The 19,564-nt window shown below is 44.5% G+C and overlaps 1 protein-coding gene across 1 annotated transcript in view; it reads right to left on the reverse strand.

Annotated features, from left to right (window-relative positions):
* Positions 1–5,264: 5,264 nt before the first annotated feature.
* The window catches only part of LOC119457053 (hemicentin-1), a 139,845-nt gene continuing 125,545 nt past the window's right edge, over positions 5,265–19,564 (reverse strand). The window contains exons 3-10 of the mRNA XM_049669822.1: positions 18,856–18,966; positions 17,454–17,660; positions 16,364–16,660; positions 11,329–11,679; positions 10,206–10,571; positions 9,462–9,752; positions 8,370–8,497; positions 5,265–5,862 (exon numbers count right to left, since the gene is read on the reverse strand). Of these exons, the coding sequence (XP_049525779.1) occupies positions 5,668–5,862; positions 8,370–8,497; positions 9,462–9,752; positions 10,206–10,571; positions 11,329–11,679; positions 16,364–16,660; positions 17,454–17,660; positions 18,856–18,966 (1,946 nt within the window). The 3' untranslated portion in view covers positions 5,265–5,667. The remainder of the gene's footprint in view (positions 5,863–8,369; positions 8,498–9,461; positions 9,753–10,205; positions 10,572–11,328; positions 11,680–16,363; positions 16,661–17,453; positions 17,661–18,855; positions 18,967–19,564) is intronic.

Here is a 19,564-nt window from a genome sequence, read left to right on the forward strand (position 1 = left end):
TCTTGAAAGCGATCTCTACACGGCTCTGACCTTTGTATGCGCTGTGCATTCGCCGCTCAGTTTCCATTGAAGCGATAGACCGCGCGAACCTTCGCTCGCTGTGGTGGCTGCGCTTGCTGCCAGCGTTTCGACAGTGGTTGTCTGCGATCATCGAGTGTGATCTATTCATGTTTGCTTGTGCGCGCTGACCCCACGCTTGTTAATTCAGTTAAAAAGCGAATGTGTCCAAGTTTACGCATCCAATGAAACTAATATTCCTACTCCGAATAGCTCTCTACTAATTTGCTATCACAATTGATGCTTCACTATTCGGGCGAAACTGCGACATTTTTTCATAAGTTTCATTCGTCTAAAGGCAAGAACAAGCGAAATTGGGAAAAGCCTGTATGCAAGGTGTGGGTAGCACGTATTTACGAGCCTTCACAGAAATTCTTGTTTAATAAGAAATTTGGAAAATCAATATCTTCTGTACATCTTTAAATAAGAAGGGACGCTTTTCTTCATTCGCTTGGGTTGCCAAGTGGTAAACCTTTAGGATGAAATTGAGTGTAAGCACGAAGCCCCATTTCATACCGATACAATAAAAACGACTTACCAAACGTGTTGTCTATGATTCATGGTGTTGAGGTTGGTCAGTTCTTAACTACACGCCTCTAAGTACCCTTTAGAGGACTGCTCTTGTCCCAGGGCACCTCCAAGGGACCCGCTGAAATCACTGTACCCTTTAAAGCCAGATCAAGAAAAAAAATGTTTATAATTTCGATGAGAATATTCATTCTAAGGTTTTCATTTATTTAAAGATATATGAAATGGCGAAGACAAAAGAAAGCTTGACTCCACTTACTGTTACTATATTCAGTAGCAATCAAATATCATATAACTGCGCCATCAAACTCGTTGCGAACAAAATAGCTGCACTGCCGCCTGCGTCGCAGCCAATGCAAAGTCGAGGAGTACACGGTGAGGACAATGCCTCGTAATCACAGCATAAGTTGGCCACTATACTGTATAGTGTACCTGTGAGCTCTCTCGCGATGGTGCAGGGTTCATAAAAGCTAACACACTTAGCAGGAAGCTTTAGCTCGGCAGCTCCTATCTAAACATATGTTAAAGAAGAAATCGTTTTTCTCGGTACCCACCTCACTGAATTTGACAAGGCTTGTTTAACCTGCAGAAAAAATTGAAAACGTAGCCAGATTATTTATGCAGTTGATCTTTTACAAATGTTTGGTTTTGGGTAGTTTTAAAATTAATAAATAAAAACCTTACTTAGTGCATTTTACAACTACGCAATTGTCCGTAATAAAAAATTGGAAGACGCTTAAGCTTCGCTTTTAAGGGTGGAACCCGATAGCATTCAAAGATCCCTGACTGCTTCTCACGCTTCCCGACAATTGCAGCTTAAGCAGCCTTAATGGTTACCGGGAAACACTGGCGGCGAACGCTATGCACGAAGGCAAGCTTTCTGGTAGAAACGCGCCTCTTGCGTGGGGCGATCCCGGAGATATTGCACAGCCACGCCAAAAAAAAAAAAAAGAAATTGCAGAATTTTCAGGTTTCTGTTTTTGTTTCGTACTTTTAATATTTCAGTCGGAGAATAATTAACATAAAATGCATGCGCTGTGGGTGTTTTGTTTCATGACATTTGTTTCTGGATTGTCATTCTCAAAATTCCGAGGAATAGCTTTGCCAAGAGTGCTAGACAAGGTATGAGCAACATTAATGATAGAATGGTGTGGCAGTATCACCCGCATATGCCGCATGAGAAGAAAGGGAACCGAGGGGCCCGATTTTTAATAAGCATATCATAAGAAGCCATCAAACAATAACACCAAGGACAACATAGGGGAAATTACTTGTACTTATTAATTGAATTAAAGAAATGATAAATTAATGGAATTGAAAGTCGATAAAAAAAACAACTGTCCGCAGGTGGGGAACGAACCCACGTCTTCGCATTACGCGTGCGATGCTCTCACCATTGAGCTACCGCGGATCCGTTTTCCCATCCACTTTCTGGGGTATTTATGTTTACAACTAGAACTAACCCTGGGAGTGTTAGCCAGCACCACCACTCACAAACCATAGGGCGGATGGGGAGCATCCTTTCTGCCGCAGGCGTCACGAGCACGTTATCTTCTTGGGTGATGGCAACTGGTCAATAAACCCACATATGCTACCTGAAGGCATCATTGTTGCCGGATTCGAGCCCTCGTTATGTAGTGAACGAGAAGAAAGGGAACTGAGGGGCCCGATTTTTAATAAGCATATCATAAGAAGCCAATAAACAATAACACCAAGGACAACACAGGGAAAATTACTTGTGTTATTAATTGAATTGAAGAAATGATAAATTAATGGAAATGAAAGTGGATGAAAGAACAACTGTCCGCAGGTGAGGAACGAACCCACGTCTTCGCATTACGTGTGCGACGATACACCGCATGTCATACAAGAAGGCGTGGTATATACATGTACCTAATATATTCGGAGGGCCTGCGTGGTTTGGGATAATTTTCTCCGCCACCAGCAGACATCGCACGCCGACGCCAGTTGCAGACGCCGAATTTTCTGCGACACGGGGCCCTTAACGCTATCGCGTTAATAATGGTATCACAACTCCGTAACTTGCATCTATTACAACATCTAAACCGGACAATATGGTTGTAGGACACATCGCTATGAAACATACCGTGGTGCCAGGCGTTACTCGGAAGAATTAACTCTGCTCAATGCCTTTGGCCTCCTCCGCAATGCCGCTGCACACTTCGCGCTTCACGTGGACAAGGCGGCTCACAGTTCGCGTTGACCAATGCCAGTGCCGATGTCTCGCCCCTTTCACGGGGCTGGCGAGCCAGGTATTGAGTACAGTTAATACATTCAAGTAACCCCTGGGACCCCTAATGTCGCGAAGCGTGGATGCCTAACTATACGGCTATTTTCATATTTATTGTGTTTTCTTTATAACGCGGAAAAATAAATTACGCGTTAAAATAATAAAACAACCGAATTGGATGTTTCAAACAACACAAATATACTGTTATATGAAAATCGTGCCCTCAACTAAGTAATCAAAAGTTCGTTAGTTATTCTCATCTAATTATCGAAATTATTGATAGTTTTATTATAAAAAGAATTCTTCGGGTGTGATACGTCACTGCTGATAGAATACCGTTTGTTGCGTCCTCGTATATTCTATATATTATTTTTAATAGCTTCGCTAACGTCAGCTCGGTCACACTTTGTATACGAGTGCATATCGACCGAATGCCGCCGGACAAACTAAACGAAAAAAAATTAACCAAATAGAAGTTTTGTTACAGTTGTTTCAACCATTGGTTAGGCAGAAGCAGGCCGATACAAGCAAACGCAATCTTGGCTGCTGCCATAAAGCCTGTATATAAGGCAGTAGGATCTCGCTCTTAATGCATCAGCGAATGGCGATGAACACGTCCCCGACGTGTGTGTTATTAGCGGGAGACCGTTATCTATAACGGTACATGCACCCTCCCAATGTACCCCTCCTTCCCACCTAAAATTAATGTATATACGTCTTCACTCTTCACGTACGTTTATTTTTACTTTTTTTTACGGTTACCTACTTTCGGCTAGCACACACACTCTCTCGGGCGTGCTCTGCATTGAGATCAAACATGCGTGCACGCACGTTTGCTCGACCTTTCCTGCTTCTGTAGCTTGGTCATCCTCCTGCGACCCCGTACCGTCTACACGCCAGATCGGGATCCATCTCTTTTGGTGTTACTGGAGCGAGATTCGTGAACATTGCAATGCTTTGGGATTTGCTGCTCGGAGGCCTCCTACGAACGTGATCGCGTTCGTAGCTTATATGGCCGTTTGCTTGTAAGTCGCTTTTTCTATATCCTCATGTGGAGCATGCTTTTCTCTTTCCTTGTAGTCCACTTCCTGATAAGCCCCAGTCTGTTACGAGGTCAGTAAAGGCCCATCGTTTTCTCTTTTTTTCGGATAGCTATATCATATCATGGCGCAATGGCTGGAATTGCAAGACCTTCACGTGCCGTCTTCGCGCTGTTTTCTGTCTTAAGAGAAGGTCACTTTGCCTTGGAGGAGAGCCCAAATAACTGTTGCTACAAATACATAATTGTTGAGAAACATGTATTTGAGAAACATGAATTCTTTCTTATTTCTATTTAAAGCTTCGTGTTATATTAATGCCTTGAATACACCAGGAATTACCGCTATACTGGGGTACTAAATATTCCACGTAGAATTAAATTGATAGCGCCTAGCGGCTTCTCTGCGTTAATTGTACTCACGGTATTTGTTAATTCAGACAATTTCTTTTTTTACTTTGGAGTTGCGCGCTACCGACACCTTGAAAATTTTCATTGCTAAATAGGCCTGGAGTTGAGTAAGTAAATTTTACAACAGATTTTATATAATGGCTGAGCGCACTGCGATCACTACTTGCCCATGTAATTTCCGCCGAACTTTACGAGTAATGAAGGTGGAATGTCCGTAACATATGGCTTTTTTTCTATTTCGGGCCTTTAAACAATGCAGTTCATGCGCGCTTAATGCAAATACTAAATTTTCAACAGAGTGCGAGTCTGAGAGCGTTCGTATGAATCAAAGAATAAAAATTACTGCAGAGACACCTAATATTGCTTACGTGTGGAAATGCGAGACCATTACAGTGTTTGTATACCGCGAAACGTCATGAATGCACTCATTTTATACACTTATGGCGTGGCGCCTACCTCCTCCTCATTGGCTGCGCCGTCATGGGGCCAATCACGCACGCACTAGGCCACACCTTTATTTATCCAGATGGCTGCGACGTCACGTGTGCAATGACGCGCGCACTAGACACACCTATAGTCAGCCAGAACCGTGGAGCCATTGTGGCGTCAGGGAAGCTTGCTCGACTCGCACCCCTGAGGTCCGGGTTCGATTCCCACCTTGACAGAAATTTTCATTTCAAAGCCATTGCTTTACTTTGTTTACAGAAACCTTCCTGAGAAATTTGACATCAATCAGAGCATTGTTGACCCGTTTTTACTCTTGTCGCCATCGGCCATTGTTGGTACCATATTTTGGTCACGCCGACTGCGACGTATTTTCGCGTAATGGGGCATAAAATGCGTTCTCATTGCAAAAATTAACTCGTAATAGCACCACGATATGAAACTAGCTGCATGATCACTGAACACAACTGCAAAAATTAAGGGGATAGAAGGTGTTCATAAAAAATATTTTATTATGAGAATCCTGCTTTGTGAGTAGAGGAGAACAAGTGATACACGAATAAAGTGTCCTTACACACCCGAGTAACCATCGTCACTGTACACGGTCATTACCGCACCACCAGATACTTGGTCCGCAGAAGCGCTGATTTGAATTCGTCCGGTCACAGCTTCCACACTGTTGTTTAACCACGGGGAAGCGCGAAACCGGGCACGTTTTAGGCGCACAGAGTGGCGGTGAGTCTTTGATGACGGGGCCAACTCCACGTGCGGGGTCCACACAAAGCAACGAGACATAGTCTGTCTACGTAACGTACTCTAAGCCGGCAAGCTGTGAGCTTGCAGGAAGTTTTAATCCACGCACATTTCACAGATTGGGTTCTCTGTGTCGACACGACGACGCCGCTGCGGGACAGGACGGAGGGACGTGAAGCTTGGCAGCTCATAGCACACTTCCGTAGCACTGCAGAGGTAGCTTCTCCGAAATGTCGTGGTTGTAGTGTGCCACAACCTCGACAGCGGGGCCTATGTCATCCCCCTTGCAGTCGACTTTGGTCTGCGTGCCCAATGGTATGGAGAACATCTCGGCCTTCTCCGCTTGGCTGGTTGCGGGCGTCTCTTCAACGACGGGCTTCTCCTGAAGGAAATGTTTCAAATTAACGATCCGTTCAAACAGTCACAATGGCGCGTAGTATATTTTAAAATAAATTTTTATTAGGACTGCTCCCAAAGAACTTGAATGGTGTACATAGTGTCTACGGTTTGCAAGAGCCACATATGCATTAGAACTGCTGCTGGCATCAGCGGAAGGGGAACAGCTTAGGGCTGTTTTGCCAACATAAATTTTAATACCTTGTTATTGTACACAACACATTCTCTCCCAAGAACATCCGCCAACTAATTATACATATTGTTAGACTGCCTGGGACAGCTACGCACTGAGTGAATACTTTTGTAACGCTGCGAGGTGCTGGGAACACTTTCCGAAGCAGAGTCAACATGGTTGGGCAACCAAATGGTCAATTGACGTAGCTGCGGAGAACACTGTGACGGGAACTCATTGGAGTGCTATCACTATCACATAGTCAATGATTTACAATTCAGTAGTGTTGGAAATGAGAGCAACGCTGATGCTGCCCCATTTATCCGTACAGTAAGCAGCAGCAACGCCTCATACCGAGAGGGAAGCCGTGAAGCATCAAAAAATTGAGCCATTCCACTTTGTGACGGTGGATGACCAGCGGAGCTGCATGTGAGGTCTCTACACGACCGATGACGCGTCGTGGGCGTACTGATATTTGTGTAACATTGAATGCCGAACATTTCCAAGAAAAACGCCATGAACCACTTTCCGACTGGCCGAGACACGTCTATGCTGAAATTACGATGGCAGTGGAGTCAGTAGGGGTGATCCAACCAAAGGTGCATACGCTTGGCGTTTGCGGCACGATCTTCGTCCGTATTATGTGCCGCCCGCCGGGTACCCATTCCACGGGTAGAAGGGAACTGAGGTAAGGTTACGTGGTTTCCCTAGAGAGCCCCTGACGTCCAACCGCAATCCATACTAAACAGTGTCTGTTCCGCTTTTACTTTTTTATTATTTATTTAGTACATACTGCAGACCACATTGGGGTCCTTGCAGGACGGGCAGACATTGAATACAAGACATATACAAGGTAAGTTCGTACACATTTAGAAATATATAAATAAAAAACAGTATATATATATATATATATATATATATATATATATATATATATATAGACTTTACACAGACTTTGACTGTGCATGTAATGACTGTGCATATATAGACTTTGCTCACAGAAACACTTCGTGAAAAGATCAAAAACATAATACCTTAATAAATTTATGGTGCAATTAACAAAACGATGTAAAAAAAGGCAAGGAAATTGCGCACCAAATGCAAGGGAGTTGCACAGTCAACGACTTGCCTTTACTTTCTTTATTACGATATTTTTTAATCTGAATACGTTTTGACACTTCTCGCAATTAAACGCTGCAGGGGCATACCAGGCGATCCGCTTTTATCAGCGTTTTTATCACTGGGATCGGCCAGTTATGAGATCTGGGGTGGCCACCATCTTTTTTTGTCCACGCGCACGAACCACCAGAACCTAGCGTACAACAGTTCCGCTGTAAAACCGCAAAGTGCAAGAATGTTGTGGCATTTCGGACGCAACACATCGATGTCATTGCCGCATCGGCATGGATGCGAAGTCAAGAAAGGCAAGTTCGGCAGGCACCTTCAACGTTTAGTTCATAACTTTCGTAGCGTTATTAAGGCGAAAGCTTAATATGTCTCATCGTTCAGTCGACTTTCAAAGTCTTTCAGCGAAAACGCGGTGACAACACGAAAGGAACAAAAACTGTCATCACCAATGGCTCATATATGTATATCCACGTACGCACTCATACCCCCGTAAGCAAGTAAGGTGGATGATAAAGATGGATTGTATAGCGAATTAAGAGGGAAGATAAAGCGAATTAGGATGAATGATGAAGCGAATTAAGTGGATGACTAAGCGAATTAAGGGGATGACTCAGGCGAGTTAAAGGCAATAGAATTAGGATTAATGACTAAGCGATTTAAGAGGATGACTAAGCGAATTGAGAGGATGAGTAAGCGAATAAAGAGATGTGTCTAAGTGCAGTACACTAAGCAAATTAAGGGGGGTGACTAAGCGAATTAAGAGGATGTCTAGGCGAATTAGGCTAATCCAGTTAAGATGATGACGCAGCGAAATAAGAGGGAAGACTACGAAATGTAGACTAAGTGAATTAAGGGGGATGTGTACATCATATGTCCCTCTTTAATGTGTCAGTACTTGGGCTTTGGCCTTCAAGACGTCTTAGGGATAACATAAGAGACCCTGTGATTTTTCCTATATTTGTTGTGAACTTTTGAAATAATTGATATATTTTGTTAGTAGTATGGTTGTCACTTCATTTTATCAATATTTATTTTCTAATGAACTGAAAAGAAATACCAGTCGCCATAATACGGCAACAGAAACTTCTCTGCCTATTATCATCACACACGCGCACAAAAAAAGAAAGAAATTGGTGGCGTAGCGGCACCCGACCTGAGAAGGACTTGAAATTCTAGCGTTTGGCATGCCTTACCTTTCGCCTGTGATGTTTTTTGCAGAAACATGCAATGCAGACGGCAGCTGCAAGGACGGCGATGGTGCCTGCGACAGGTCCTACTATGGCTCCTAGATTTAACTTTGATAGCCCGCCATCTTTTTCATCTGAAGGAAAGCATAAAAAAAGGGGGGAGGAGGGCGTGAGGGTATGTACAATATTTTTCCTCTGCGCAGCGCATGCCAAATGGATATAGTTATAGCCTCATAACAAAGCTAAATGTACCCTCAGATAATTAGGAAAGTACTTTGGAATTCGCGCCACACATGAGTGAACAGAACGTGCCCTTGACCGTAGCTACATTGCACGTGAAGCAACATGGACGGAAGTGTGACCTCATTCTGCAATGTTACTCTCTTGATCAATTTATTTTTCTAGGTAGACTAAGTTAGGAACTTCTTTAAGTCTCAACTACAACTTACGGATGAGAATTTTTGAAGAATGAATACATCCTTGAGCTGGCTAAGCCAGATCTGATTATTTACTTTGGACTGTGTCAAGCAGCCTTCGTTACACATAAATTTGCCTGCTTCCTAGCTACTATTCATTTCTCTCGTGCCACACAGGCGCCTAAAGCTGAGATGGTAGCCTTGGCGCAACAGAGACAGTTATGTGCGAAAACGTTGGGGCAATGGAGACGGGTCATAGTGGTATCATAGAGGCATGGGTAGATACGCGAGATCAAGGGGAGTAAATTCGCCTGACTTTACCCCTGGCACCTTTTGGCTGTCATATTATTGTTCTTTCTTTCTTGCTTGGTTTCTTGTGTGTGTGTGTGTGTGTGTGTGTGTGTGTGTGTGTGTGTGTGTGTGTGTGTGTGTGTGTGTGTGTGTGTGTGTGTGTGTGTGTGTGTGTGTGTGTGTGTGTGTGTGTGTGTGTGTGTGTGTGTGTGTGTGTGTGTGTGTGTGTGTGTGTGTGTGTGTGTGTGTGTGTGTGTGTGTGTGTGTGTGTGTGTGTGTGTGTGTGTGTGTGTGTGTGTGTGTGTGTACTAAGCTCAGACACTCTCCCCGAGTAATATACGATTCAATCGGAGTTCGCTGCAAGAACCCCTGTAAAAGCGACATCACTCACAAGTCTTAGCCATGGCAGCCTCCGTAGATGAGATGGAGATGTTCAGAGTGCGACTGCTCTCGACGCCGTTTGTGGTGTAGACAAGGATGGTGTAGTAGGTGGTCGGGCGCAGCTCACTGAGCTGGAAGCGCGGCGTGGCCGAGGTGACGCGCCGCACGAGCAGGTTGCTGCTGGCGTCGTGTAGCTCCATCACGAACGTGTGATGGTCGTCGCTCCGCCGCTGGCACTCGATCAGCAGTGACGTCAGCGTCTTGTTTAGGAGTTGGCACTCACGCACGTGACTCGGCACTTCTGCGAAGATGGCACAAAAAGCAAAAATGCGTGCGTAAGTCTTGAAAAGGCAAATAATCCAAAAATTTGTCTCTCGGTGCTGCTAGTTGGCGCATGTGAAACCGAAATGTTGTTGCAAAGATTTCTCTCAGACTGATACCGCTCGTCGCGCATTTCCCGAAAGCTTGAAGCTAGGGCGGGGCTGATAACAGCTGCGTTGAGACGCTCGTCTTATAAAATAGAAGAAAGAAAGAAAGAAAGAAAGAAAGAAAGAAAGAAAAAGATAAGCAAGCGACCCCTGGCACACTTGCAATTACCTACAGCAGCATTTGTAGCGTGTTCTGCCTTGGCTACGGAAACTAGGGATCCGTGCAGCAGGCCATTAGCCTGTTTTGTCTGAAGTGGCCCAAATCATGGTCGACGTACAAGCAGTGTGCTAGCATGCAATCTGCATGGCATGCTCATTGAACTAACCTTTCGGTACTAGACGAAACAGGCAAGGCTTCTTTTGGATTCCAACGGGGTTCTTGGCCCAGCACTGGAACGTCGAGTGAAGTTCTTCGGGTAGAGGAACGAAAGTGAGCACGCTGCGGGACGCGAAAGCTCGAGCCATGCCGTCGAAGTCGCGCGCAAACGCCGCCTCCCGCTGCACGGCGTCTCCCGGTGCCACCGACGCCGTGGCGATGGAAGCCCTGTGGCTCTCCTTCATGGACCAGCGGAAAGTGAGGTTGGTGCTGGGGTCGGCCTCCACGTCACACGACAGCGACACTTCCTCAAACGGGGCCGTGTAGACCACCTTGGCGTGGTGCTGCTGCTGAGGGTTCTGGCAGCGAGGAGAGTCTGCGGCAGTTTAAAAGATGCCGCGAGGGACACAGGTGAGAAGACCCATGGTCGCGCGAGTATTATGCCCGTAATGTGTTGAACTATGGCTGAGTAAGAAATGACGAAGAAAAAACGCCCGTATTGCAGTCCATATACGAAGGGAGAGCGTTTGCGTCAATAGACACGTCAGCATATGCTGCACTTAATGCCACATTTCAATTCAATGAATTATTTGCATCTACGCTTACCTCATATGAGGTCAAAGGTTATCGCCGACGCTGACTTTTCGTTAATAAATGCGGAAACAATGCACCGGCATATCTATGGCATATTCGATCGAAAGAGAAGAACGCATTTTCACTTTCGAAGCTGACAGTCTTTAGGAATAATTATAACTACTGGTTAAAAAATACCGATGGTTTAATGTCCAGTGACGCATTGCTATGATGAGCAGTTTCATGCTTATCTGTGCGGGCTACTTCTGGATAGGCGTGTCCTTTACAGCCAGCAAATGTGACTATTTATTCACTCCTCCACAGAAAAAAAAATATTGAGAAAGGACGCAGTTCCCCCTAACTCCAAAACGTGATTGCATGCTATTTTCTCTTTCTTTCTTGTTTGCACCGATCCTTCAACACATCGCCCCCTTCACCAGTGCTGCACAATAGAACAACTCGTCCGGCTTTGTTTAGATACAAGTGCTAAGGAGAGCTACCATGGCAGCGCGACCAAGCAATGCAGGAACACGCGGTAATGTTTGATTCTATATACTCACGCTGTATGCGTATCTGGAGGGTCTTGGACGTGGTCACGCCCTCGGGGTTGGTGACTGTGCACGAGTAGTTTCCGGAGTCTGACGACTGCACATTGCGCAACACCAGGTAGCGCTGGTTGACTATAAGCGGTCCACGCACCATCGAGGGGGAGGAGGAAGCATTGGCCGACTGCTGCAGCTGCACCCTGTGCTGCTCGTGCGGCTGTTCCAGAGGGACACCGTTCAGCTTCCACACGACGTCTGTGATGCTGGGATACGCGGACGCATTGCACACGAAGAATATGTCGTGGCCTTCGTAGATCATCGACTCCTTGAGGCCAGCGCCAAACTCTAGTGTAACCTGCGGCTTGTCTGCGCATTGAGTGCACGCAGGAAGGAAGAAAAAAATAATGTGTTTAGCGGAGAAACAAGTTGAATATAAACTTTACACGAGTTAGTGTATCAGAGAATTGTCACAATAATGTGAGAGATTTATATAGTGTACATGGTGCTACTTATAGGTGATACTTCCCCTAAAATTGGCCCATTTCAAGCAGTACTTAACTTGCTCGTTCATCTACGTTTTCTTATTCTCCGTAGTGGAGTAGAAGTGGCAGACATGAATTCAGCTTTCACGACGCAGCAGAGGCAAACAGACAAAATATTAACATGGGTTAAATGTGCCAATGTGTTACTAATTGGCTACAGTTCATTAGAAGCAAAGAAGAATTTTAATATTATGGTTCTTAGGACAACCGACCTATTAAAGTTCACGAAAGAGCAGGCTAAATTGTGAAATGAATGCCTCGTTGGCATCAGAATTTGTATATTCTCGTCTATAACGCAATCAAACTGCTTAACAGGCCAGCAACGAAAATATAATTCAGAGATCCTGTTTGTTCAATTTTTTGTATGTGACACAAATTATGGCATGCGACCGTTACACAAATTTTATGCGCACAGGCATGTCAGGCGCCCAATGCCAAAATGAATGTGTTCATGTCGTCAGTGCCACGCACGCAGCATTTTGACGCGTACAGTCAAGAGCGAAAGTCTAGAGACCACGGCATCAGTAAAAAAAAAAAAAGAAAGAAAAAATAAAGTAGAGCCCAGCCGTGCAACGTGAAATTGCCTTAATGCATGACGCTGGTCAAACAGACGCGCGTGGGCTGTATGTACCACTTGATTTGATTTCAGCCTTTATGCCAAGGTGCCTAGGCTGCGAAGAAGACAAACATTTGTAGCTCCACCTCTGGTCTACAGACTTGCGCTCGATGTACAGCAGGTTGCCATAGTGACTTGAGTTCTGTTTTTTTTTTTTTTTTTTCTTGTCATCATAATGTCGGGGCCCCCATGCGATAACGCACACTACTGCGATAGACGGCATTATTCTCACCGGCCTTTAAAACTTAAAGAAAAAAAAACTCAGGCAAAGGTTTGCTTCTTGCATTTTTGTCTCCACCCCCTTTCAAACCTACGGTTGAAATAAAATGTCTGCAGCATTTGGCAGCGTAGAATCATGACTATACCGCCTTGTACGAGCTGCATTGTACTTTTGCGCCTCAGAAAGCAGTTCTTTCTTGTACCTTCTTCTTTTTTTTTCTAAAATACTAAATTATGGAGTTTTACGTGCCAAACCACGATATGATTATTTAAGTGCCGAAACCACGATCTGATTATTAGGCACACCATAGTGTGTGACTCCTGAATTATTGATACCACCTGGGGTCCTATAACCTACACTTAAATCTAAGCACATGGGTGTTTTCGCATGGCGGCCTCATCGAAATGCGGCCGCTATGGCCATGCTTATCTTTTTTTTTTCTTGTTGTGCACTAACACAAATGAGCAAAACTAACGCAAAGGTATGCACATAGTAGTCTCTTTAGGGTGAGATTTGTGGAGTATTCAATGTTTCAAATTCATTCTTGTTTTATAGATTAACCACAACTCGCATTATAGTCGTCGATACCATCAAATAATATAAATGTGTCGTCATTAGTACTTTTTTTTCAACTGTCGATATCGTGCGAACAACGTTTCGTCGATACGAACTTTTAGTCGTAAAAAAAAGGAAAATGACATGTTGTAAAGTTAGCCTTTTTTTTCGGGTCAAGCAAAGTGTCATAAGGCTCACCCAATTGATAAGAAAACCTTCTGTTTGCAGAGAGTAACCAAAAGAATGAGGCTACATTCAGTGATTTACTGTTGTTGGCAAGGGACACGTTTCAGCCCTCGAAGCACCACTATCGCCAATTACTTTTCTTACGCATTACGTATACATGACGACCAAGCACCGTGAAATATATGGGCCGCTAGGATGCATATTTAACGCGTAGGGTGAGATATATCTGTTTTTATGGCGTCCAGGATACGCACGCCTACGCGTCCTTATGATGAGACACTGGAAGCGAAACGCATCCCTACACCACAAAACTGCCAGACACCAGCTCGCTGAAGCGGTAACGTGGGGCCATATTACGAGGTACTAATCTCTGAGCGAGCTGCGATGGTCGTGCTGTTCGATGCGAGCGATGAGCCCAAAGAAAGTGGCAGGTAATGATCAGCAACGCAGCTGGCGCTAACCTAAGCAAAAGCTAACTAAGCAACACGATATACATGCACGAAATGCGCTTGCGTTGTTTTATCTGTTGCTTTACTCGTGTGAGTTGCGCAGCTGATAGCATGACTTACAAAAAAAAAAATCCAACCACAACGCTGTGTATACATGGTTTACTGCCTATGAGTGAGAGAGGAAGCAAATACAGATAGCAATCATCGACGGCATATCTCCAGCGGAAGCTGAAAAAGTCCACGAGTTGGCTTAAAACATCCATTTCTGATCAGGGCGATTCGTTTCATTACCGCCGCTTCGGCAACGCGGTTTAGTGTAGCTCCGGCCTAGCAGTGGTGCTGGAGCGACGCATGCGCTGTTATTCTCAAATCAAAGCGAGTGGCGACTGCGTTTCTGGGCACCGGGTCGTCGTGGTCCAGCGACGGGCATCGTTCCTCATTTCGGGACTCATTAGCTAGCACACCGAAAGCTGCTACTACATTTGCCCACCGAACCTTTCTTTTTCACTCCTTCTCTTATCCTCACTGATCTCCCATGCCCTCTGCCGGAAAAAAGTAATCACACAGATGGTGTCGATGCTTGCGATGCTTGCGGCACCTAATCATGAAACCGAGAATGCGCTGTGCTATTCTGCGCTGGTACTTCTGCTGCGGAATCACTTGAGAAGCACAGCAATTACGTGACGCAACAACACGCATCGTGACAATAACTTTCTTCGACAAGCCTGTACTATTGATCGATGCTCGTGAAAGAGTTGCAGTGAGGCTGCGAAGAGAGACGAAATGTTTTGTCCTTCTTGTGTAGTCATTGGAGAGTAACATTTGCACTGTACGCGCAATTTATCCGGTGCGGAATTACAACGCATCTCAAGAAAACTTTGGGATCATGCAGTGTTTGTTTACGTATTGTTACACTGAAAACGTTGCTCATTTCGACATTGAAACTACGTAACCGCTTTCTTTTAAAGGAATGTCCCTAACATTGCGTGTTACGCATTTCTGATAATAATATTAGACATGAACCGGGGCAAATTACATGATGAAGTGATTTAAGTTTCGTTCAAGCGTAAATCACAGTTGATTTTTTTTCCAACTTGATTCAGGTTGCTCGTATAAGTAGCGAAACGTCAGCAGTTCTCGCAGTGACGGAAAGTTTTCTGTGAGAGCGGTTGCACGTGCTTTTGCTACAGTTTTGTGATGAACAACGAAGCGAGTAGATGGGAATAGATTAGAAATGAATAGCAGATGGGGGGTCGTCGAAGGATGAACGATTGGTTTGGCGCCTGCTAAGACATTTCTAATCCTGGGCACATTGTCAGCTGAATTAAGCATATGCGTTTATTCCAAACATACAATGATGGCGTTAATTACGTGAAACCCACCGCCTCGATGTCCCGCGTTCATAATGTTGGTCATTTGCAAAGCTTGTTTCGGTTGTCAGCCGCAGAAAAGAAAAAGAAAAGAAAACAGTACATCATTTTTCTTTTGTTATGTGATATGGGTGTAGTAAAAAAAATGTTAATAGGTTGATCAGGAAGCTAGCGTAGGGAGTAACATTTGTTTGCGCAGTCTTTTGTTTAGGCAGTATGTTATCATACTTCGTTTTCTTGTTCACTAACGAGGCCGATAATATTGACTGTGACGTGTCAGCCTCATTTGCAAAGAGACGTTAATATTTTAGCTATCAGCTGCGTCAAATTTTTGGGGCCCCTAGTTTCTTATTTTGCTGCTTACAAAACATACAGCGCGCAAGCCGATACGTTGCCTATAGGTTTAGAGAGTGTCGAAAATGCTTCGTTCGCTTGTCGAAACAAAATTCCAGCGCAAGGACGGCGTAGGACGTGTTTACATGAATGTGAAACGAGCACGTATCATCTTACTTTAACCTAATACATTTGTCTAAACTGTCATATTACGCTGGGAGGTCACATCACCTTATCGCGCTCAGACGCGGATAGAAAGGGAGACGTTGCCTTCTGTGAATCGATGTAAACGGCGATGCATGGACTCAAGGGGAGAAAGGGGAAGTGAGACACTTATCGTTTGCTCTCCTTCGCTTTTAGGCGACATGCACTCGCTCAACAACTTGCGTCAGCATATTGCAGCCATTCGCCGCGTCATACTCGAGGGGCTCCATGCAAACGATATGGCATTTTAATAATATGCTACGCTAGTGAATCAGATTCACTGCTATCGAATTCGTGAAAACACGTCTGTTTGCAGCCCGGTGCATTTGTATTTCCAAAGGATGCTAGTTTCAGTGAATGTATTTAATAATACTTCAACTGCCATTTCGAGCAGATAAAAAGGTACAACAGAATTCTCCCATTAACATGCTTCATTTGTGACTACCAAAAACATATATGGTAAATAGCGTTACGTTGCCATGAATGACTCGCAGTCACATGCGTGAGGTCACCTTATTTCTTTGCGAAGCCAAGAACTCAAGAAACATATTCCAATGAGATGTCAGTGTACTCACATTTTATCTCGAGCAGAGTCTCAGACGACAGCTCTGAGCCCCTTAGACTCTTGTTGAAGGCGACGCACTTTAGCCGCTCTCCATTGCGTTCCTTCGTGGGTGTGACCAGCACGAAGCTGGTGGTGACGTTACCGTCCGTCGTGGTACGGTACAGGAGTGACTCGACGGGACTCGACCCCAAGAACCAGCGTATTTCTGCCGCGGGACGGGATCCACGACTCGTGCATACAAACTCTGCTGGCTCTTCGAAGTACAGCTCAGTGTGGCTGGCCGTAATCACAGTGCTCGCTGGAGGCACTGCGTGAAGTTCAAATGTCTCCATTTTTATTCTGTATATTCCTGTACTCTCCGGCAGTGGATTTATACGACACGGCGCAAACTTGAGATTATCTAGAAATACGTTGTACGCTGGAAGCTAGCGATATATAGTACCGGCAAATGCAGCCCATCCAACAATGTCTTAGTATATTTCACACAAATGTGGAGGTGGGCTACACTTTAGTGAAAAATGGAATAACTGCACACGTTCTCGCAAACGTCCGTACAATTTGAACAATACATGAATTATTTATTTATGTTGACCACGTGCTGACGAGATGCTATAAGGAAAACATATGCAGCTAAGCATTCTAAGAAACATCCGCAGAGATAAAACCTCGGAAGCCGGTTACTGGAAACATTTCTGTCGAGACATGGTCGTCATATCGCAACATTTGTTGAGTCAAAGTCTATGTTGACAACGGTAGCGTGAAACGGTCAGTGATGCTTAACAGTTTTGCTGCGTTGAATATAGTTGGTATGGGCTCGTTGAAGATAACCACGAAATCATGCCGACTTGTTCGGGATAGGTATGGTTCTAAAACGTAGGTGGTCTTAGATACCAGTGCTACCCCTGCACGCTCTCACTAGAAGCGTAAAAATACTGCGTCTAATATATTGCTTTCATTTTTAAGTGCAAGAATTACGTGGAGTGGAGATCTCATACTCTAGCGGAATTCCGACATATTTTCTCGCTTTTTTTGTTTGATACATATAGAAGGCACTGTGTTAAGCGCGGTTTTTTCCAGTTGAGAAATGTCTACAAACTCACAATGGATGAGCACGTGAATCGAGAGGGACTTGGAGAAGAGACCGTCCAGAATGGAAGCCGTGCATGTGGCGTTTAGGCCCCAGTGGTGACGTCGCAGTGGCTCAATGCGAAGAAAAGTCCGGTGCACATCGTCCTCTTCTACCACGCTGCTCACGTTCGCCGCTGCGCCCAGATTATTCTGCCACGTGGTAAGGAACCGGGGCTTCCCTGCGGTGGCGACGAAGACGCGCGGTCATCAAACGCCTGCATCCCGCCGATCAAGCATGCTACGAGATGCATCGTAGTTTGGGGCAGTGAAATACGGGGTGATAACTCTGCATTAGCCCCTGCTGTGTCATAAGTGACGTAACAGTTGCCACAAAACTGTTACAAGAAATAATTAGGTTATGAGGTTGTACGTGCCATAACCATGATCTGATTATGAGGCACTCGGTAGTGAGGGGTACCGGAGTAAATTTTACCGCCTTGGAGTTCTTTAACGTGCACTCAATGAACACGCGCGCTTTTGCCTTTCGCACCAAAACGAAATGCGGCCGCCACGGGCGAGCTTTCATCCCGCGACCCCGTGCTTAGAAGCTCAATGCCAAAGCCGCTAAGCAACCACGGCTGATTATGTTGAAAGGCCGAAAGAGAAAAGTGGGTATGATTGGTATGAGATGGTAGATTGGTCGTACCGTGCGACCGCTACAAGCGGTAATTCATCGCGTTATTTTCACCTGTAACACCAAACTTTGTCAGGCTTATGGCAGGCCTTTCTGTAACGATAATTTCCACGTTCAAGAGTAGTCTTAGAAGAAATCAGTGAACAACCTGACGGTGGAAACATTACTGCATTACCTTGGTTAAAAGAAAACTTTGCCGGAAAGCCCATGTGCAAAACGAGAGGATTAAAACTTACAAAACTAGGGAAAAAAGCAGAATTGCATTGGTGTCAATAATTACGCACCTTGCTAGCCTCGACGATAGCGAAATAATGACGTCCACGAAAAAATAGTTCCTCGTTAGAGGAAGAATTACACCACTGAGCATCCACCCTCTCCCCTCTGTCGCTTTTCTCAAAAAAAAAGTAAATTGTGAACAACTCTTATCTGGGTATCCGGCATGCGTTGGGACTAAACTATCCGTCACATAATTCAGCTGTCACTGTAGTCACCGTTGTCTTGCTGTCACATTTATTTTCCTCTAATTCTGACCATGCACATAACGATTTCGTTTTGCGCACAATAGCTGTAATCGCCAAGGCGACTATTCCACCTCTTAGATGGCACTCATCGCAACTTCGACAGAGGCATCACAAAGCTCTTTTTTTTTTTTTTTTTCAAGTTGCGGTACAGTCATGCATTAAAGAATGTTTTCGACACCCAAATGTGAAAAATAGGCCTCTGGCAGAAGCCACACTTACCTCCAATAATTTCACACACCAGAAAGAGGTTGTCACCCTCCGTGTACGGTCCCACTGAATCTCGCACTACATTGCCGTTAACATCTTTGATTACAAATTCCGTTGGTGGCACTGAAACAGCAGAATAATAAGGTGTTTAAATCTAGAAATATAACACATTACCTAAGAAGTACGCCATATTGATATACTGTAGTTATTGAAAATGCTGCAATGCAACAATTTGACCACTTTTCAATACAAGACCTTAATAAGTGTCGCAAAATGTATGTTACCTTTGAAAACAACCAATTGATTTTCGGCCGGACAAATCAGACTTATATAGCATGGTTTTCGGTCATACTCATTCATAAAAATAGATGGTTACGATATTTTTAACTTGAACAGCACTATGAGCCTAATGGAACTGTCCCATCCTACACAGCCACCCATATGCCGTACAGCCTTGCAAAATCACACTGTTCGCTTCCAGTCGTTGTATCAACATGCATTATGTTTTATTGAATGCCGTTTTGTGTGTGCATAAGTGTCATTCCTTTGCAAGTTTGATTTTGTTACTAAAATAAGTTTCAGTGCGCCAACTTACTTTTATTCACCTTCACAGCGGCAGAAGAGTGTTTTAGTATCGACTTTTCGATGGTTCTTCAGCTTCTAGAAAGCTTTTTTTTATTTTTCCAAAGAAAGCAATATAGCTTTTGTCCATAACACGAGG

Source organism: Dermacentor silvarum, chromosome 6 (genome assembly GCF_013339745.2).
Source record: "Dermacentor silvarum isolate Dsil-2018 chromosome 6, BIME_Dsil_1.4, whole genome shotgun sequence".
In the NCBI taxonomy this organism is placed as follows: Eukaryota; Metazoa; Arthropoda; class Arachnida; order Ixodida; family Ixodidae; genus Dermacentor; species Dermacentor silvarum.